This window comes from Curcuma longa, chromosome 1, assembly GCF_044706935.1.
Source record: "Curcuma longa cultivar G26 ecotype Majalengka, Jawa Barat chromosome 1, ITB_CL_G26_1.1, whole genome shotgun sequence".
Taxonomy (NCBI): domain Eukaryota; kingdom Viridiplantae; phylum Streptophyta; class Magnoliopsida; order Zingiberales; family Zingiberaceae; genus Curcuma; species Curcuma longa.
In genome coordinates this window covers 22496926-22518915 of record NC_133861.1, presented here as the reverse complement: position 1 = coordinate 22518915, position 21990 = coordinate 22496926, and the positions used below count along the sequence as shown (strand labels likewise).

The following is a 21990-nucleotide window of genomic DNA, read 5'->3' as shown; positions in this document are numbered from 1 at the left end:
ACAAAAGGAAAATAAAGAAAAAGGCAGCAAGTGCTGCTGTTCGGTGATGGAGGAAGAAAGCAGGAAAAAGGCTGTTGGCTGCTGCTAATCAACGGAGAAGAAGAAAACAAAACAGGGGAAGAAGAAGAGCCGATGTGGTGGCGGCGAACGAGGGTGGTCGCGCTCACGGCGTCGTATCTCAGCCTCCAGAGCTTCGTCGATTCGTCGTACCGGTATTTGTCGTCGTCCTGGGGCGGGATGCAGTGGGAGAAGGCGGCGGCGTTGTGAGGCAGTGCAGAGGCGGCGCTCGAGTTAGGGCAGGAAGGCGTCGCGGCTGTGGGAGGAGGCGGCGATCGCGAGGGAAGAAGGCGTTGCAAAACAGGGAAATCGCGATTCGGAAATCGCGATCGCAAGAGGAAGTCGGCGCCAGGTTTAGGGCTCTGATACCATGTTATCCAAATAAATCAGAAAATCTTATTCCATGAAGAGATACAAGCTCCTCTTTATATAGGAGGTTTATGGACCAAATCTAGGAGAATTATTCTAATAAATATAACCAACTTCTAATAAATATAACCAACACTTCTTAACAAACAATTTATTCAATTAGGGTTGGGATACTTATCTTTAGCGAGTGCTCAACCACCCTTTAAGAGCACTAAAAAAAAACTTCTCTTTGCTTCCATCTCACACTTATACTACAATGTAGGTAGCCACAGCTGTATTTTAAGGCGTAAAATCAGACTAGCATAAGAACCCGATTCCCACTTTTGGCCAAAGGCTACTCAGCACAAGTTTTTTATCTTCCAATTTTCTCCTTTTCATTATTGTATGATATCTATTACAGTTATTCAAAACAAAATAATAGTTTTATTTGTAGTAGCATATCTAACAATCTAAGATGAGAATAGTTTTTTCTATTCTTATTAAACATGTTTTGTTTAATACATATTAGATTACAATATTATTATATACTGATGTGTATAATTTAATCTATCTGATTTGTTTAAACCTACATTTGTTTATTTAATTACATTCACCTTAAATCTTTATTTTAATTAATTGTAATCTATCTGATTCGTTTAAACCTACATTTGTTTATTTTAATTACATTAATCTTAAATCTTTATTTTCATTAATCGTACTCGAACTGATCTGATTCTATCTAAGCTGATTAAAGTTACTTAACATTTGTCATGGTTATTCTGGTTAAATTTGTGTCATTTATACCATAATTTGTTTAATTGATTTCATATTTTATTTAATTAAATTCCTTTGTTTACATCATGATTGTGCTACTCTTAAATAATTAAAGAATAATATTTCATCAATTATTTATTGATAAAAAATGAAATTAATTGGATAGTTGGAATGTCTCCATTCTCACGTCTAACACCATTTCTAAAGGTGTTAGAATTGCAAACCTCTAAAGAGTTAGAATTCTTGACTATATTTGACAACCTACATGAAGCATATAAGAAATATTTAGCAGCAAAAGTAGACGCAAATAAACATAGAATTCTTGATTATTTATTCGACAACCTACACGAAGCATATAAGAAATATTTAGCAGCAAAAGTAGACGCAAAGAAACATACATTCGGGACAATATGTTGTGGGATTCTCACTTTGACTTCAACACGATAGATTATCTAAAGAAGAAAACTAAGAAGTGATTTCAAAAGGCATGATAGAGATACCCCTAGAGAACTCGCAGCACGCTCTCATGCTAAGCGACAGATGGGACGGGAGGAGAGCGGTAGTCATTGAGAGCCTACGGCGTGGGAAGCGGGAGGCGGCCACCGGCGCACCAAGGCTCGGGCGGAAAAGCCATTCGGCGTCGTGCGAAAGGAAGAGGCTCGGACGGCGGCGACGATAGACCTAGAGATCGAACCCCATGAAGTCATGGATCCGATCCGTTAACAAATATGGATCTAGCTCAAGATCCAAGCCCATCAACCGAACCGGAAAATTAATTTAAAATTAGAATATTTTCATTTTGCTCCTAATACTTTGTTAACCGTTCTTATTTGCTTTTATAATTAAAAATATAATGACTCCATAATTTACGAAATAGAGAAAACTACTTCATAATCTTAACAATACACACGACCTATTGAGTATTTGTGTAATACTTTGAACTATATGGGGGCAATTGGAAAAGTATAAAATAAAATAAAATTTTCTTGTAAGAATTCTTTAAATCTTGACCTCAAGGGATAAAGTTCTCACCGGCAGCCACTCATTTGCTTCCCCATCTTATCTTCTCCTTCTCATACAAAGCTCTTCCCCTTTCCTCACTTCAGCCACAGCAAACCATTGATCTCATCGTCTTGTTCTGCAGATTGCGGATTCCCAGATCCACATCCCACCGATGGCCGCCGTCTCGTGCTCCGCAGCAACGCTCTCCGCCTGCGCCGCGGTCTCGTGCTCCGGTGCGAGGAGGCAGCCCCGAGTGCGGTTCCTGGAAGGCCTGAACTCGTTCTCGGGGCTCAAGGCCGACAACGAGGTGTCGTCGCTCGGCCGGCCGGCGTGCGCCGCCCGGTGCTTCGCGGAGCTCGCGACCGCTCTGCGGGCGCCGTCGAAGAGCGGGCGGAGCGGTGGTGGAGCGCTGTCGGCGACCTGCAACGCCGCGGGGGAGATTTTCCAGATCGCGGCGATCATGAACGGGCTGGTGCTGGTCGGGGTCGCGGTCGGGTTCTTGCTTCTGCGGGTGGAGGCGTGGGTGGAGGAACAAGAGTAGAAGAGTGCGGACGCGCTGCAGCGTTCCTTCCCTGTATGTTAATTCTGTCTCCATGGAATTTGTGGAAATACTGCTACTAAAATCGATTCTTATATGTGTTTCCGTTAACGATTGTATTACGTGAGTTACTAAAGATTTTAAAAAAAAAAGATACGTAGTTATGGATGAACAAATCTATTCAGGGAACGATAGAATATCTCATAGTAGAAACGACAGTGACAAGGAAATTGGATACTAAAACATACGCAGCAGTCGAGACCCAGCAGCAAGACGAGATAGCTCGACACATCAGAGATAGATGTGCTTCAACAACATAAGGAGACTAGTGAACTCCATTTAGTACTCATCTTCTTCCCCTTCCTCCTCACCACACTCTGCGCCAACCTCTTCGTAATCCTTCTCGAGTGCAGCAAGGTCCTCGCGAGCCTCAGAGAACTCGCCTTCCTCCATGCCCTCGCCAACATACCAATGCACGAAGGCTCTCTTGGCATACATGAGATCAAATTTGTGATCAATCCGTGAGAAGACTTCAGCAACGCTGGTGGAGTTAGATATCATGCACACAGCTCTTTGCACCTTGGCCAGATCACCACCGGGAACGACAGTAGGCGGCTGATAGTTGATGCCGCACTTGAACCCGGTGGGGCACCAGTCAACGAACTGAATGGTGCGCTTGGTCTTGATGGTCGCAACAGCAGCATTGACATCCTTCGGCACCACGTCTCCGCGGTACATGAGGCAGCAAGCCATGTACTTCCCATGGCGAGGGTCGCATTTTGCCATCATGGATGAAGGTTCGAAGGCACTGTTGGTGATCTCGGCAACGGAGAGCTGCTCATGGTAAGCCTTCTCTGCAGAGATGACGGGGGCGTAGGAAGAGAGCATGAAGTGGATCCTTGGATACGGGACCAGATTGGTTTGGAACTCGGTGACATCAACGTTCAAAGCACCATCAAACCTCAGAGAGGCAGTCAAAGAAGAAATGACCTGAACAAGAACAAATTAATCACAACTTCAAACAAAAAAGGTTCCCTTTTACACTTGAAGCAGGGAATACCACCTGAGAAACGAGACGATTGAGATTGGTGTAAGTGGGGCGTTCGATGTCAAGAGACCGCCTGCAGATGTCATAGATTGCCTCATTGTCTAGGAGAACAGCCACATCAGTGTGCTCGAGAAGAGAGTGGGTGGACAGAACACTGTTGTAAGGCTCCACTACAGAGGTAGAGACTTGGGGAGATGGATAGACAGTGAAGCCCAGCTTGGATTTTTTGCCGTAGTCCACAGACAAACGCTCGAGGAGAAGAGAACCAAGCCCGGATCCAGTGCCTCCACCGACAGCATTGAAAACAAGGAAGCCTTGGAGGCCAGTGCAATTATCTGCAAGCTTCCTGATGCGATCAAGGCAGAGATCAACGATTTCTTTGCCAACTGAGATAAAAAGGAAAAAAAACACAATGTTATAAATTGAATTTCCAATGAACAAAAATTGCTTAATGAGAAAGAAGGCAGTGAAATGTTTGGTAATTACTGGTGTAATGGCCTCTTGCAAAGTTATTAGCGGCATCTTCCTTTCCGCTGATAAGCTGTTCAGGGTGGAAGAGCTGGCGGTATGTGCCAGTTCTTACTTCGTCAATGACGGTAGGTTCCAGATCAAGAAATACGGCACGAGGGACGTGCTTGCCCGCCCCAGTTTCGCTGAAGAAGGTGTTGAAAGCGTCATCGCCACCCCCAACGGTTTTGTCACTAGCCATTTGGCCATCAGGCTACAGATAACAGGATTAATGTTGGTAAGCAACGGAAAGCAGATCTCGCATAAATATACTTAACTATGAAGTGTGATAACAATCATCACACTGTATAATTTTATTTGTGCCTATAACAGCAACCTGATCATTCCCCCCAAACAACAGATATCGGATCGATAAAAGCAAAATCTGGCAAAAACCCGTTCAAATTAGCTTACGACCTGAGTACCCTATAAATATAAATTTGTTGAGCCAGCACGGGATTACAGGCCGATATTTACTTTAATCACTGATAAACTCAGAAACATCTCATGGCAAACTGTTTTTAAAAAACAAGGATTCAGATCGTACAAGTTATTCAAGTAACCGAAAGTGAAAAACATAACCAGGTTAATGCTTTGACATCAGCTAAGGAGGATTCTAGACTACAACAGGAACAGATCTATATGATCTGCTATAAGAGTCCGCAATAACAAAAAATGCTTAGACAATAACAAAGAGCCCAGGACATAACAAGAAATAAAAAACAAAACGCGAACATAAATTCTAGGTAAAGAAGATCAACACACAAAGAGTACAAATCCGAAAAAAATAAGAAGAAGAAAAATCGAGATCCACCAGCACATCTCCATAACTATAAGTAGATCTAACTCTTCTAAGGCAAGAAGATACAAGGTGACGAAGATCAAACCTGGATGCCATGCTCGAGACAGTAGAGCTCCCAGCAAGCGTTTCCGACCTGAATACCGGCCTGGCCAATGTGGATCGAGATGCACTCTCTCATCTTCGCAGATCAGAAAACAAGCAAGCGCGAAGGAGGGAGATAAGGAAGAACGGAGAGTAAACTTAGGCGTGTGCTAAGACGCCGTCGAATACCGATGAACCAAGGACAGCGGAATACCTTGCGTTGATCTCTCGATCCATTTAAATAGAGGCGGGCGGTGGTGGAGAGCATAGTTAGGGTTCCTGTTAACCGGGGCTTGCTAACCGCGGTTAGCGGTTGGGCCATCCTGTACTCATGGCGCCGACGTGCCGTAGAGACGGGTTAACCACGGACCACCACTATCTACTATTTTAAACTAACCATGATTAATTAACCATTGGTTCAATATTCAACGGATATAAACCATTGGCGCTTAAATTCGAATTTCAAATAATAACGGTTACTTTAGCACAATTATATATATATATATATATAATAAAATATGGATAGACTCTCTTTAGATTCAAATTTTAAAAAATAATTATATCAAACAAAATTACATGGTCGTTTTTTAAATGACAACTAACAAGTTTATTATCGCATTTCTCCAAATAAAAAAAAGACTAATTAAAGATAAATCATGTCAAATAATATATTTTTTATAAAGAAAAATGACCGTTTATAGCACGTCTCAATTTATCTTACCAAAAAAAAGATAAAAAAATCTTTATGTTTGAGGAATTGTGGCACTGTTCAGTCTCTAAAATCTCATATAAAGTCTTTTCAACTCAAAATAAACTATTCCTGTAAATATAAACTATTTTATATCTATACAGATTTTTTTTTGAAGTAGCATATGTTAATCTCTTCTCAATAAATCGAAATTGTAGTTGTGTAGTTGATCACGACGGAGAAAGATATTGCTCGCGACTTCGTTGAGATTCGAACTCTTATCCTCTTCTATAAGTCTGCTCCATCGTAACCAATTTAATTATGTCCCGAGAGCAATCGACCTAACTCAATCGATATTTTTCATTGATCATTAAGATAAATCAAAAAGTACAAACAACGTGCACGTGTCACTCCACAGTTAATATTTCATAATTATCTTTCTACTAAACAAAATTAATTTACATTCCATCATAATTAAATTAAGAATTGACTCATAAATATCTAGTTAACTACGGAAATATCTTATCTTTGCACGGGAGTTCTAAAAGGCTTAATAGTATTAGTAAAGCAAAGAAAGAAGTGAATTTTTTTTTAATTGATGGGTTCATTATCCATTTGAGGAAAAATTATCATAAATTCATAGTTGAATTTCGAATTTCAAATATCGAATCTATACAAAAAAAATACCCATCTCATCGTTATCTCGAGCCCGAGCGGATATATGCAAGTTTAAACCAAAGACCAGAAGATTAGTTCTTGATTTTTTTAGACGGACGGTGATGAAGTTTAGATAATTTAAAAAACATTTAACAATTTTCATATGCAAGAGGAATTAATGTCTTTTGAAAAAAAAAAGACCAATTGAAAATAATTAAATAAAACAAAATCATCGAAGAGAAAAGAAAAGATCCCTTAATTATATTACACAAAATATATTTACTTCACCTTCTCAAAACATTTTATACAAATACATCTAGCTGCATCAACTACTGTGATAATGACTATGCTGTATTCACCCAGACATATATGAGCATCTATTCATTAATTGAGATCAAAAAGTCAAAACACAAGAAACCAATGCAATGCAAAGAACGTTGACCATCCTTATCAAATCGTGCATTACCCTAATCTCGTATTCCAGCAGCTTCTTCCCAAGGTAATCTATCTCAAACAGCCGTGAAGCAGCAGATGTCCTGCATGCATGGATTAACGAAGAACTTGCTTAATCACAGCAAGAAAGTTGGTGATCAATTAAAACATGTACTGTACTCACTCTGAAGCGAGATACTTGCAAGATCCATAACCTATCACGAGGAATCCAAACCAAATCAATGAAGTTGATATTTAGATTTAGTAGGCAGAAGAAATTAAGATTTGAGTTCGAGCAGTCGAATCAATTACTTGGGTCTCTGGTGGTGACGGCGGCGGTGCCGCCGAAGTAGCAGGCGACGTCGGAGTTGCCGTTCTGCTGGTAGTAGCTGTTGAAGGCGAAGGATGCGTGCGCGAGGAGCGTGTCGGGTCGGTAGCAGGCGGCGCCGGGTTGCACGGCCGAGCAGTCGGCGCCGCCGAGGCCGCAGGCCCAGGCGATGGCGTTCTCCAGGTCGAACTGCGACGCCCCCGGCCGCGCCACGCACCACGTCCGCCCCTCGATGAACGTCGTGTTCCCCTCAGGCGGCGACATGGTCGGGATCGGCTCGACCGCCTCTGCCTTCTCCCGCACTCGGGCCGCCGCCCCCATCACTGCACCAAAAACTAACTACCACGTCAGTAACTCAAAATCACGGCGAAGAAGATCTAGCGATTATATTGATCGATCACCTATGAAGAGTTCCGCCATCAGAAGCCCACAAATCATCGCCCACTCCTTGCTGTTCTTCCTCATGATCGCATGCGGTAGCTAGAAACGAGGAAGAGCGAGGACTGACCGATGCGTATATATGTTTCATGGCTAGCTCGCAGATGAAGAAAGTAAGTAAGCCGCACTAGTCTCTGCTTTCTCTATGTCTCTCTTTTGAAGGGATGGAAACAGAGATCTTTTCTTGAGCATTAAGGTAAGAACAAAGGTTGAGTCAAGAGGAAGAAGGAACACGAAGAAGGCTTAATTATTGGAAAAGTAGCCGATCGATGTTCTGTTGAAGCACTTGATCAGAGCATTGGTTATTGTGCAAATTATAAAGGAAGACTTCACTTTCACAGTAGGTTTTCAGTATAAAGTTTACTTCATGAATATAATTAACTGGTGTGTTCTGATCGGTAGATGTGAATGGAGAATATACATTGTTTCTTCATCACTCAATCACTGAAGTGCATGTATACATTTTTGTTTCCTTCTTCACTCAGTTCTCTTGTGAGCTCATGGTCTTAGTTTGGTGTAGTTTCAGGCTTAAGTCAATTGGAGGATTGGTACAATTGATTGAACATTTGAACTTTGATAATTAAGTTCTTTTTTGTCAACTAAGTGATGGAAGAAAAACATGTCTGAGGGCTTTTAGAGGTTGTTATGAGCTCTTGGTGATATTTTTTTTAATAGTTTCAGGTTCAAATCATGTAAGAATTTATATGTTAGCATTTCAATTGATTGAGCTCAAACAAAAACTTTTTTGTTTCCTAGCTAGTTGACTGAAAGCTACATCCAATGAACTAACCTATGTCAGAAAGGATTAAGTCCTCAATAGGGTATTAATGGATTTATATTTGAATTAACACCACGATAATTGTCATTAAGATATTAAATTATATTAAGTGATCTAATGCTTATAGCATGGAGTAATGGGTAATGGGCTTTTAAGGTGGATGGTCCTGTAAGATGAGTCAAGGTATATAAGAGAAGAAGTTTTATTCATTTGGGTATCTTGCTGAATTGAGCTTCTTAATCTTCCTTCTCTTTTTCACATTGAGAAGAATTAAAGATTGTTACCTTTTCTTCCTGTAGAAGATTATTCTCTACTTTGTAGGAATACTAATGACAAGTAAAACATAATAACATTGGCTCTCGTGTAATTTGATTGATGATGACAAATTTGATAATCAGATGTATCATTGATTTAGTTCTTATGCATCATATTGCTATTACTTTCAATGTCTAATCGATTAGAATGTGGTATTTGATTGATTGACATGTGTTAGGAAGTCTCCTCAGCTAACTTATGAGCCTTGTGAGTCAACTTAAAGCTCCTTGAGCTATCAACAAGAACGGAAGGAGATATTAGTCTACTTGAGCTTTAGCCGTGGAGGCCCATTTACTTAGTCACATTTCGATCATCTTAGACCCCCCTCAATCCTCAAACCAAATTCTATCGATCAACTTAGATAGATTATAATTAATGAAAAAGACACAACAACAACTATCTATTTAAAATAGGCATGAAACCTCCAACCAAAGATACAAAGAAAAATATTCCCAAGCTATAGTTATGATATAATGTTATTCCAAAAGATATATTATTACATATTTTACTTATTTTTAAATCTTCACAATTTTTTAAAAAATATAATCTAGAATAGCATTTATTAGGGTTTTAGGGATAATAATTTATTTTACCAAAAAGCACTCGTAATTATTTATCAACTTAGTTAATTTATTTAAACTCATTAGTATAGTAGAATTATTAATAGTTGTTGTAATAATTTTAAAATGATTTAATTAAATTTAAGTAATTTTGATTAAAAAATTATATAAAAATGGTTTATATAGTATTTTTGCTAAAATTAAATTGATTTATTTTAATATATTTTAATAAATATATAACACTTATTATAGAATAAAATTATAACAAATATTTTCCAAATAAAAAAATATTAGAGCACTTGTTTTAATTTTTTAAAAGAAAAGTGTATTTTTACCTTTTACATTTTAGAGACATAACAATTTGTCGTTAAATCATCAATTTAATACAAATTAAATTAAATATTAATTTTTAATATAAAATCAGAATATTATATTACTTTAAATGAAAACAACATTTATGGGAAATTCTTTAAAGATAATAAAAGAATATATATCAAATACCATTTAACAGTTACTCAATCGATCCCTTCTCCTCGATCCTTTCTCCCGTGCGACAGCGTCGGCGAGCTTGCCCTCGCACGCGGCTTCCATCCTCGCACGCGATCTGTAGCGGAGCACCGCTTGTCCCTAACCTCGGAAGGAAGCAGGGCTCGCTCCGTTCCTAGCCGCAGCCAGCAAGCACAGCGGCGCCGGCTTCCCACGCTGTCGCCACGAGGAGCCTTCCGATTCGTGCCACATCCTCTCCCCGGGCTAGACTCGGCCATCAAGCAAGCCTCCTTAGTCGCCTTCTTCGTCGTCCTCCCTCAAATTGCCCTTTGGCAAGGGAGCAAAGGTGACACCTAGGGCAGAAAGGGAGCCCTGACGAGGAGAAACTTTGGACACCCAACTGTCGTGGACGTGATCCTGCACCTTCTAGTATGGATCTCGAGGCTAACAAGAGGAGGAAGATCAACAATGAGGATGGCAACAGTGAGTTCAATTCTAACGCAACTACTCCCAACTATGGAAAGGTTGGGAACTCTAACAGTTTTTATTCAAAAGATTTCAGTTTTACCAACCTTCTGGAAAGGATGGATGGAGGCAAGTATGGAAGTGTAACCAAAGAACTTGAAGCCATGCATGCTCATCGTATGCAAATAATCAATGCACTATCCTCATTCCGTCCAAGTCCTAAGTCCACCAGTACTCCTCAGGGCAGCACGAATTTTTACTCAGATAATCATGCTATAATTGATCTGGATGATGACACCATTTCAGGCGCAGTTGGCCCCTTGGATTCTCCTCCACCTAATGGTCAGACGAAAGAGAACAAGGCAGTTGTAATTTTAGATTCAGATGATGAAGATACCAGTCCTGCTGTTGGAAATAAACAATATTTTCAGTCTGTTGATGACATGTCGTTGTTAAGCGTATCATTGACAAGTGAAATACAGAAGCATCTACTAAAAGCTAGCAAATTAGCACAAGAGGCTAGCTCATATCAATTAGTCCCGTATGACCAAGGATCTCACAGGCCATATTTTACTGCTGCTTTTAAGCCAAGCAAACAACCCTCTATTCAATTCGAAAAGGTGGTTCTACAGCCAGTTGATGAAAAGCAACGGCTGCAAAATGTTGTTGTAAGTATACAATGTATTTGTGAAAAATGTATCTATTTAATTTTAACATCTGTGATAAGCATACATATTGATTTTGATCTTTCAGACCACATGCTATATCGTTTCTGTTCCTGTAAGTTTTCATTGCATTTGCTAATGATATATCTGTTTAATTTTAACATCTGTGGAAGAATGCTTAGCCATTTCTGTACCTTCACATCCCTTGTTATAATGCTCACTCACTAACAACATATGATGATTTATTTTTCGAGAAGCATCTGATATGTTTAATGCCACATCAGCTGATTGGATATGTTAGTGACTTCAGTAAGGTTTGGTCATTTACTGGATAAATTCTTGGCTGAGAATTCCTCAAGTCTCTCCTTTCAACTAAACTACTTAGCCCTGGTGGTCTCCAAGTTTAAGAGGGACTAAGTCTTATTCACTCGGACAAGAAAAAAAGTTTGCTCATTTGAATTAGGATAGCTTTCATATAAGTTGGGGGCTTCACTTTTCCATCCATACTCAGGCTTTCTCACCGTTTGAACTTAAACATATGTGTTTGGTTAGATTTATATTAACTTAAATTCTGGTTCTAATCTTTGAAGGAAAAGGGACTGTTATTTGCATATTTAGCTGTATTCTGCCTGCATGTGCTTAGTTTTCATAGAATTTTGTAGTTTTTGCGTCTTGATTCCATGAACAAGAGTTGAAATACATTTCTCTTCATATATCTTGCTGCTATGTACAACAGATATTGCACATGTTTGTTCATTAGGTTTTGGAAAAGGAGTTATCTACTTAGAGTACCCTAATCTTGGAGCTTTGTAACTAGTGACTAAATGGAGATGTTATACCCAAGAAGTTTGGGAGGAAAAAAAAAAGAGAAATATGTAAAAACAAGGTATTTAATTCACTTGGTTTACCTTTGTGCATTAGTAATGGGTTGTTTTTGTGGAAAACATTGGTAGGTTGAAAGGACACTACATGGATTTGAGCTATCACATTCACCAGTAGGCAGAATGTAACATCATACATGTAAAATGCCTACACATGTATGAGCGTTGGATAAGGGCAGCCCGGTGCACGAAGCTCCTGCCATGCGGGGTCCGGGGAAAGGATCCATTGTACGCAGCCTTACCTTGCCTTTGGCAAGAGGCTGTTTCCAGGATTTGAACCCGTGACCTCTAGGTCACATGACAGCAACCTTACCGTTGCGCCAAGGCTCCCCTTCATCTATGAGCGTTGGATATCAAATATATTACTTGTAGAGTAAAAATGTGTTGAGCCAAGATAATCCATCGTGAGTAGGCTGCACTTTAGTTACACAATGCATCTCTTTGTTTGCAATATTACACCTGATTGATCATGAAACTCTCTGATTGTTTGCTCCTTACTGCTTCACTTGTTCTATATAACTTAACAAGGTCTTCATTGATTTTCCATCATGCCAAATAGTATGATCAAGGAAGATATTTTTTTTTAATGAAATGGAACCTAAGGGATCACAACAGAAAGAATACTGTTTACAAGGTGCAGTTGAAGAGGTAAAAAATTTACAGGAAAAAATTCATAAGCAAAAATATTGCTAAGGAGGACATCATAATGTTAACCACAACAAATAAATGAAGACCAGAAAAATTAACTAATTCCAGAGAAAAAGCTGCAAAAGGATAGCAATAAATACCTGCATCTTAAGATTTGCATTAAAAAATGAGCGTTGGCGCACAAATAGCAGTTCTCTTGTATTCTTGTTTTGGCAATTGAGAGATTTACAACTCTTTTAGAAAGGAAATGAAGTGGAAAAGGCACACCTTTATAAAGAAGGTGGTTCATGGTTTCTTATGTGAAATCCACAAAGAGATAATGTGGAGTCACTGACCACGTTTATCCATGAAAGCAGAAGTATGTAATATCTCTAACAGATATCCCCAGTTGTTTTCAGTTTGTTTTTGAGCTGAAACATTCGTTGTGTTTTTGACCACTCGTAAAGAATTCCTTTCATCGGCAATGCTGGAATAGGCAGAATTCACAGAGATATTAATGTGTTCAATAACATAATTATACGATCTTATATAATCTTATTGGTCACCCTTATTTCATCCTATTGCAGGATGAACTAAAGAGTAGAGACTGTGCTATTAGTAAAAGATAAGCCTAGAGTGGTGTCTGATGTTTTTTTGCTGTTGAAATGGTTGGTAAGGAACCTTCCAGTTTCTGAAAACTTGTATCATGACCAAAGAATTGTTCCTTCTATTAGTGTATTTTGAGCTAACACTGACAGTAGATTTGCATTCAATCTGACTGAATCCTGATCTGAAACTTAAGTTAATGTTATATAAATTGCTGCTTGTGAAGTTAGATTATCCACTTGATATTGGTGTTTCAATTCCAATTTTATGATATCTGATTGCATGTTGATGCTTGATTCTAGGATGAAAGAAGTGTAAAGACAAAAAATGAAAATCAAGATCTAATCACATCAAAAAAGGGAATTGACAGGCAATGTTCATCCAAAAGAAAGAAAAGAAGTGAGATACAAGATGCTGATGCTCCTAATAGTTTAAAGAGTATTGTTCCATATGCTGAACTAAAACAACACAATGATGATCCTGAATATGTTTCTGCTGTGACTCTGCAAGAGAAGCCACACGATAGGAGCTTCAATGAAGACGAAAAAGTATTGCCTGAAAGTGATGGCTTGGAAGATCTTTGGAAAGATATGTCATTAGCAATGGAATTTACGAAGGTTGGCTTTGTTGCATATCTGTGTTTTTCTTTTGGTGATCTTTTATTTCTTTTCTTTTCCTGATTCATTGTCGTAGAGAATGCTTCTTTCAGCAAAGAGTTATCTACAGGATTATGATTTGACTAACTACAATCAGAAAATGTATATGCCTGACCTTCTATTTATTTGACTTGAAATAATCATAATAGACTAAATAATTGCCAGTTTAGATTCTCTCAGTTTGCCTACTTTGAATCTAGAGTTGTAGTTCATGTATCCGAAAGTTCTTCCCACAGTGCAAAAATGCTTTTGCATCATGATTCATTATGGTTAATTTTTTAGTTGTGAGTTTAAGTTTTGGTTGAAAAATTTTAAAATAATTAAAAAATATTTCTACCTTATCTGACATAATTGTTACATCTTAACATATCTACATGTATACTGCTGCAATACCTTCATTAATAGCATAGCATGATTAATGGTGCCTGACCATGTTTCATAAATCATAACAAATAAAAAATACAAATTTGAACATTGTTCATTCATTTCATCTTTAATGGAAGTAAAATGGACAACATGGCATTTCACCGTCAATTGATTCCAACATTAGGACAAGCATTATTGACATTTGAGTCTCCATGGAATTTGAATTGACTTAGTATAAGAGACAAAAGAAGAAGATGATGATGTTACATGAAGAGAAAAAGACAGATGAATGAAAAGCATAAACAAAAGAATTAATACATACCAATTGCTAACATGGCCATGTAATGAGGTTTGAAATTCATTTTTCCTACTCTACGGCTTATGACCCGTTGGTGAGTTACTCCCGAAAGCTCACTAGTTTTCTTCTTCTTAGATACTTTCAGATCTTCTGGAGGTGGTGGAAACACCTCTTATAGTAATCTTCTCTTTCAAAAATTTAGAATGAGTGAAAGTAAGAAGAGAAGCTAATGAGTACAAGAGAAAGACTCTGAGTATCATACAAGCAATATTTTTGCCAACCTTCATACACTTTCTCTTGGTCCTTTTATAGCCTTCAATCTTCTACAGCTTCACTCATTATTCTAGTGTTTTATCGTTGATAGCCAACTCTATTCACCATCAATCGACTCGATTGGGTACTCGCTCGCTTCTGCTAGCAATCTGCCAATGACTACCTCGGTTGACTCAGTCAACTGAATTAGACGATTAGTTGACTGGTCTACTATAGACAGCAGTTCATCCAATTGTTGCAGCTCCAACGTGCTAGTTCAATGGCTACTTCTGGTTTTCTTGTTGTGTCATAAGTTGATTGAACTAAAATAGTTGACTAGGCTCTCAACAGAAACATAAAGATTCTGGTTGCTAGTCACCGAGCTTTAGTCGACTCCTTAATCAACTTAGCTCACCAGTTGATTTAAATCCACCATTAATCGGTTGGAGCTCAATTAGCTGACTCCCCAATCAACTAGGCTCCGAACAGAAATATTCTGTTCACAAGCAATCAAGCTCGAGTCGACTAGGCTTGCCAATTGACTAGGAGCATCCTCTAGTTGACTGGAGCCCCAAGTACTTGCAGTTAGGTGGTTCATGTATTTGCCTGATAGACTGGTCTATATCATCCTTACTGCCATGGCCATATGGATTTGTAAAAAATGGGACTTGTGAATGTGCATTTACAGACACTACACACTGCTTTTAGAACATGAATTTGACTGGACTGATATATATCATATCATTCTTACTGCCATAAGGGCTGTATGGATTTTAAAACATGGGTTTAGTTTCAACTTATAGGTCCTGATTTTTATTTGCTATGTTATTTTCCACTTTTCTTTACTGGGTCAGTGATGTGGATAATGTTTCTCAGATTCTTGGTTTTGGATTTAACTGATAAGGATTTAGCTTATGCAATTTACACTTCGTGATGCTGAGATGGTTCATTTGATTTGTTGTTTCCATCACTGCTTTAAATGTGCTTGCTTTGACTTGAAATTTATTTTATATGTAAAGGCTCGATGAAAACGTCAAATACTGTGTTGAGATAAGTGAAAATGTCAAATGTTATATTAATCCAAGGATTATGGCCTTGTGGTTTTCATATAGTTATAGTAAATGTAGATCATGTTTAACATTTCTATTTTTATAATTCATTCATTAGCCTCTTTCTGGTAGGATGATGCTTCCGATGATCAAGTTGTGCAAGAAGAAGTTGAAGAAGAAGAAGAATGTGGCCATTCCTTCTTGCTCAAAGATGACTTTGGTCTTGTTTGCCGTATTTGTGGAATAATACAGAAAAGTATAGATACTATATTTGATTATCAATGGACAAAGGTACTAACATGCAGCTAAAACCTTTACAGTTATATCTTAGCTTAGTTCTTATTGTTTTTTTTTTTGTAATTTGGAAGACATGTATGCCAACAAAATTAGTGCTAATGCAATCTGAACTACTAATGTTAGCTTACCCACTTGTAGCCTTTTTGATTGGCTCCTCAATTCTTATTTGTTTATGATAATTCTAAAACATTCTTTTTCAATATTTTTGAAGCATGCTGTCTTGGTAGATGCACATGTTACAATTTTCAATGTAGATGTTACCTATATATTCCATATTTCAAATATTATTGTTTGAGTATTTTGAAAATTTATCTTTTGTGGTGACATGTGTTAGGTTGTTGGTCTTAAATTCTAGAAAGCAAGCGAGTGGGAATTACAATTCCAATTTTTAAAAATATGCTATAACAATAAAAATATTATTTACTTTCTATCATATGCAATTGCAGGTTTGTGAGGTATAAAAATCTATTTTTGTAAATATATACAATACTTGTTAATTAGACAATTGATGGAACAATCTCAAGTTTTTATTTTTTGCTTCTATTTTGTTAGCCCTCGACTCCTCTCAATGAAAATATTTACAAAATTAGCAATCTCGATTAAGAAAAAGGATGCCCATTTGATATCTTTGAACCTAAGGAAACTATAAGGTTGGTCGAAAAGAGATTTTTTGTTTTTTTAAACATGTATAGAGAAACATCCAACATTAGCCACACAAGTAATAAGACATAACTTCAACTGGGTTTATATATATATATATATATATATATATATATATATATATATATATATATATTAGCAAGGCTTTGGGAAACTGTTGCACTGTGAGTCATCTATGAAGAGCCACGACTTAAGTATTTAGGATAATAAAGTGACTGGGAACAATTTAATATTGCCAGTGACGACTATCATAGATATAAGTAACATTCAACACCAAAGCATGGTCAATATCTCTGGCAACACATTATGCAATATATAACAATAAATTAAATAATTGATTAATAAGCATGAACAACTAATATCACACATTGAGTGTGACAAAGTGAAACATACCATACCATTATGCCCTTGTACCAATCACTTTTCTTAAAAACAACATGTAACACAAGTAAAGAACATAGATATATGCCATGCATAAGTATATGCCATGCATAAGTATATGCCCTCAACCCTCATCTGATATGAGATTCTATACTACGTGCCCTCGTCAGTAGTAGGGTGAGATCCTGTGCATAATGGTCTCATCATGTAGCAAGCATGACATCCTTCACATTATACCCTTGACACTACCCTATATGAAAGATCTTGCACATGATGCCCTTATTGTAGCTTTACGTGAGGGATCTTGCACATTGTGCCCTCAACATTATTCTAAGTATGAGATAGTACGCAAAGTGCACTTCACACTGACCCCCACCCCTCTATGAAACTTGCACACTGTGCATCTCAAACTAGAGTACTTCTTTGAACCCTACAACTTAGAGTTCTGTATGTTGCTGCTCTTTCTTCCCAGAATTCTGTATGAACCCCATTCCCCTTTGAGTGCTCCATGTTTGTCAGAATTACAAATTAGGACAACCCACTTCCCAAAAGTGCCCCGACAACAATATTATTGGCTCGTTGATTTTTCACCTCCTAATAGGGTTCTTTAAACTATAGGTAACTCATCTTAAAATTATGATGTTGTCACGACAAGAATGCTTCGGAATCAGTCTACAATCTAATTTAGTGTCCCTAGACAAAGAGCTTGTATTAAGGTTTGTTTAATGAAAGACTTTAGGCTAAAGATATACTTACCGCAATTGCAAAATTTTTCCTTGATGTTAGAAATTTCTAAAAGTCACCTCAAGTTACTTAGCCTCAAAGTCTAAGGATCAAACCCATTTTCTAGAACATGACTTAGGGAGCATTTATGGGTTCCCCTTAAACACTAAAAAATCTCTAGTTAGAAAACATGGACGGAACACTCACCATAATGTTGACGAGAGATGCTTAGCTGTTTCTCTCACTTGGTCCAATGCCTAAAGACACACCATCAGTCCTAGAGAGGAAGGAGGAGAGAGTTGGTGGTCCTAGGGAGGTAAGAGGGAGGCTCGGAGAGGGAAATTTAGGGTTTCTATGGGGATTTAGAAGAAAGATGGAAAAGAAGAAGAAGGGCTATTCCGATCTTGGCTGGAAGAGAAGAAGAAGGGCTGCCAGTGCTGACCTGTTGCTGGAAAAAAAAACAGAAGAAGGAGAAGAAGAGGGAGGGGTGGCTACAGGTTTTCTGGTGCTAGGATGGTGCTGGAATGATTTTGGAAGAAGAGGAGATGTTGTGATGTTGCTGTTGTTAGCTGGAAAAATGAGGAAGAAGAAAGGGGTAGTATTTGCTGGATGGAAGGAAGGAGAAGAGGGAGGAGTGGCTGTAAGAGAATCTCCTGGTGCTGGGAAAAGAAGAAGAAGAAGAAGAAAAGGAGGGAAGGAAGAGAAGAAACGGAGGAAGCTAGTGTGTGGAGGAGGGCTTTGACATGTGCTGCGTGGGAAGAAGCTGTGTTGGAGAGGAAAAGAACGAGAGAGAAGAGAGGAAAGGGAGAAATCATCTCCAACTCCTAAAAAATTCCCTAATTCGTTTTAAAGTGATTAAACTAGATCATCCCTACTTAAAATTTGGTTTTGCCATAAATTGATCTAATCAAACCCGAAGTGACCCCAGTTTGAACTCAAGCAATCCTATTCTCCATGTCTACCTGATGGGTTCAATTCAAACTCAATTTGGCTTCGACTTGATGCTCAATTTTTTTTTACCATTTGGTTTGATTTATTTTGCCGGTTCAAAATTTTAGAAAAATATTTTTTATATACACGAAAAAAGCATGGTATTTAACATACTTTTTGTTGATTGTCTTGAATCCTAGCTAATATGCATGAGAGGGGATGTGAATCTTTGTTACTCCCTTAAATCAGTTAAGCCTCCTCACCTTAGATTTGTCACGAGATCGAGTGCTTCTCATGATCTACTAGCTAGAAGACCCAACACTTCCTATAATGGTGTCAAAACTGATTTAATACCTCTCTTTCTCTTGCTTAGTGACAATAGAGAGAGAATAATATCTCTCTTGATCAATAATAGTGTCAAAACATCCTTCCTATATACAAACTTGATCACATGTGATTGAGATTCCAACTAATCATTATATCATGGAATTTTGATATATTGTTGTTATTTAGGAATTCTAGACTAATAAATATGATCTATATATAAATTTATATCAGTAATCTAACATTGTTTTATAAGTTTAAGGTATGATATTATCAAAAAATATTACTTATTTGATACTGTTAACTTGATGATAGTGATAATGGTTATGGTAACACAAATGATAACTGTAACAGTAGGATACTGTAATGATAATGATGATGATGATAATAGTAATAATAGTGATGATGATATAAATATTATGACAAAATTATATGCTCCAAATATAATTTTATTAATACTATTTAATTTTATATATTATAGTTTGATTTACTAATTCTAATATTTAGTTGAACATCATTTATATTTTTATTATGTTTGACAATTGAATGGTAAAGACGTGAGAAGTAACAGCCAATGTCTTGGATCCTGAAACCACCTTTACAAGAAAGGGCTTGCTTTGACATACATATATTTTTCTATTATATTATAGGTGTCCTTTTTTCCTTCCCTAAAAAAATTTGTAACAATTTTGATTTCATCCATCTACTTTTATCATACTGGCAATATCTAGATTTTTGGACCATCTGATCCTAATACCAATACTAATTTTGACAACTATGGTTGATGCAACTACCTGCATGAATGATAACTTTGCAGTTTGTCTCCCTATTTTGCAAATGCATGGGAAATTTGTGGTATATCTTTACTAATCTTCTGGCGTAGAGATGACAATATGCATCACACAACATCCAACTCCATTTATTTTGGCTATTGGGGTTGCCAATGTTACCTTATTGGCAAAGTGGCGGTAAAATAAAAATTTGATCTTGGTGTCAATGAGTTGACATTTGGGTCTAGATTTCTCCGTTGTAGTGCACTTTGTGGAAATATGAGACTAGTGTATACTTGGTCTTTAACTTGCTACTACTTGATATGGCCCAACAATAAAAATCACACTGTTCGCATATTTTTCTTACTAAATACATCATCCAGAGCAACAATGTATTTTTTTAGTAAATAGAACCATAATCATCTGTCTAACTGAAATCTCACCTAATTCATCCATCACTTTTTGCTAGCATCAACATGAATCCCATCACGTTAATCCCTGCTAAAATTAAGGAATCTGTGTTCTGTATTTAATACTGAAGCATTTGGCCTATTTCATATGTATGCCAACAAAGCATTTACCTGCATCATTTGCCTTATGAAAATCATTTGTTCTCATCAGGTTCACATTCAATTCGGACATACTTCTGGACAAAAGAACTCCAAGGATCTAGATGATGAAATTCAATTCTCTGGAATCAAAGTGTCAGAAGATGAGTTCATTGATGCTGAAGTATCTATCCATCCCAGGCATCTGAAGCAAATGAAGCCACATCAACTGGAAGGCTTCAATTTCTTGGTTAAGAACTTGGTTACAGATAAACCAGGAGGATGTATTCTGGCTCACGCACCTGGTTCTGGGAAAACCTTTATGCTTATAAGCTTCATCCAGAGTTTTCTGGCCAAGTACCCTTCCAAAAAACCCATGGTGGTTTTGCCCAAAGGAATTTTGCCCATTTGGAAAAAGGAGCTACAACTGTGGCAGGTTGAAGATTTACCTATCATTGATTTATACTCTAGTAAGGCTGAGAATAGGTCACAGCAGTTGGGAGTTCTAAAAGTTTGGCAGGAAACAAATAAAAGTATCCTCTTTTTAGGCTATAAACAGTTCACTAACATTGTTTCTGATAAAGAAAACAGCAAAGCATCTGCTGCATGCCGTGAAATACTTCTGAAAGTCCCTGGCCTTCTGATATTAGATGAAGGCCACACTCCAAGAAATGAGGAGACTTACATGCTAGATTCACTTGCAAAGGTGCAGACCCCTCGAAAAGTAGTACTTTCAGGAACCTTATTCCAGAATCATGTTAGGGAGGTCTTCAACATTTTGAATCTGGTGCGCCCTAAATTTCTGAAAATGGAGCATTCTCGAGCCATTGTCAAGCGGGTTCTAAGCAGAGTGCACATATCAAGTGGCAGGAAGCTCTCTAAAATGGATAATGCTTTCTGTGAACTGGTTGAGGAGACACTGCAGAATGATGACAATTTTAAAAGAAAAGTGACTGTGATACAAGACCTTCGTGAGTTAACCAAGCATGTCCTTCACTACTACAGGGGTGATTTTTTGGAGGAGCTGCCTGGTCTTGTTGATTTCACTGTGATGTTGAACCTCAATGCCAAGCAAAAACAGATGATTGAAAGGCTCCCGAAGTCTGACAAGTTCAGAAGAACCTCCTTGGCCAGTGCTATCTATATGCATCCTCAACTGTATGAAGCAGCAGAAAAGGATCCTGGAGACAGAGCTACCTCATTAAATGATTACAATGCTAAGTTTGCTAGCTTGCTAGATTCAATTAATTTTCGAGATGGCGTCAAAACTAAGTTTTTTCTGAATATCCTGTCTCTTGCTGAGTCTTTGGGAGAGAAGCTACTTTGCTTTAGTCACTACCTTCTGCCTTTAAAATTTTTGGAAAGGCTGATAGTTAAGACCAAGGGTTGGCATACTGGAAAAGAAATTTTCATGATTTGTGGTGACTCATCGTCTGAGGAACGAGAGAGGTCGATGGAGCAATTTAACAATTCTGTTGATGCCAAGGTTTTCTTTGGTTCGATCAAGGCTTGCGGAGAGGGCATATCACTTGTAGGTGCATCAAGGATTGTGATTTTGGATGTGCACTTAAATCCATCAGTAACTCGTCAAGCTATTGGTCGTGCATTTCGGCCAGGCCAACTGAAGAAAGTATACACATACAGATTGGTCGC

The 21990-nt window shown here is 37.9% G+C and overlaps 4 protein-coding genes across 4 annotated transcripts in view; 2 read left to right on the top strand and 2 right to left on the bottom strand.

Moving 5' to 3' along the window:
- Positions 1-2222: 2222 nt before the first annotated feature.
- LOC141837601 (uncharacterized) lies at positions 2223-2849 on the top strand. Its single transcript, XM_074724983.1, has one exon. It carries the CDS (start codon positions 2354-2356, stop codon positions 2720-2722), a length of 369 nt encoding a protein of 122 aa, XP_074581084.1. The 5' UTR covers positions 2223-2353; the 3' UTR covers positions 2723-2849.
- A 43-nt stretch (positions 2850-2892) lies between these two features.
- On the bottom strand, positions 2893-5352 carry LOC141837591 (tubulin alpha-4 chain). Its single transcript, XM_074724976.1, has 4 exons — positions 5162-5352; positions 4254-4488; positions 3783-4153; positions 2893-3709 (listed from the first exon to the last, which is right to left on the bottom strand). Exons 1-4 carry the CDS (start codon positions 5252-5254, stop codon positions 3059-3061), a joined length of 1350 nt encoding a protein of 449 aa, XP_074581077.1. The 5' UTR covers positions 5255-5352; the 3' UTR covers positions 2893-3058.
- Positions 5353-6846: 1494 nt separating this feature from the next.
- On the bottom strand, positions 6847-7727 carry LOC141826276 (major pollen allergen Ole e 10-like). The gene is made up of 5 exons (XM_074713525.1): positions 7664-7727; positions 7247-7585; positions 7119-7149; positions 6969-7038; positions 6847-6879 (listed from the first exon to the last, which is right to left on the bottom strand). The coding sequence occupies exons 1-5, from the start codon at positions 7725-7727 to the stop codon at positions 6847-6849; spliced, it is 537 nt and encodes a 178-aa protein (XP_074569626.1).
- Positions 7728-10270: 2543 nt separating this feature from the next.
- LOC141826268 (protein CHROMATIN REMODELING 35-like) overlaps positions 10271-21990 on the top strand; it is an 11897-nt gene continuing 177 nt past the window's right edge. Inside the window, exons 1-5 of the mRNA XM_074713514.1 lie at positions 10271-10972; positions 11058-11084; positions 13386-13700; positions 15837-15995; positions 20411-21967. Of these exons, the coding sequence (XP_074569615.1) occupies positions 10271-10972; positions 11058-11084; positions 13386-13700; positions 15837-15995; positions 20411-21967 (2760 nt within the window). The remainder of the gene's footprint in view (positions 10973-11057; positions 11085-13385; positions 13701-15836; positions 15996-20410; positions 21968-21990) is intronic.

Coding starts and splice junctions, on each gene's coding strand:
- LOC141837601 (XM_074724983.1), top strand. CDS start 2,354: ATGGCCGCCGTCTCGTGCTCCGCAGCAACGCTCTCCGCCTGCGCCGCG.
- LOC141837591 (XM_074724976.1), bottom strand. CDS start 5,254: ATGAGAGAGTGCATCTCGATCCACATTGGCCAGGCCGGTATTCAGGTC. Junction 4,154..4,253: donor TGCAAGAGGCCATTACACCA/GTAATTACCAAA, acceptor TTTTTATCTCAG/TTGGCAAAGAAATCGTTGAT. Junction 3,710..3,782: donor TCAATCGTCTCGTTTCTCAG/GTGGTATTCCCT, acceptor GTTCTTGTTCAG/GTCATTTCTTCTTTGACTGC.
- LOC141826276 (XM_074713525.1), bottom strand. CDS start 7,727: ATGAGGAAGAACAGCAAGGAGTGGGCGATGATTTGTGGGCTTCTGATG. Junction 7,586..7,663: donor GATGGCGGAACTCTTCATAG/GTGATCGATCAA, acceptor TTTTTGGTGCAG/TGATGGGGGCGGCGGCCCGA. Junction 7,150..7,246: donor CGTCACCACCAGAGACCCAA/GTAATTGATTCG, acceptor TCCTCGTGATAG/GTTATGGATCTTGCAAGTAT.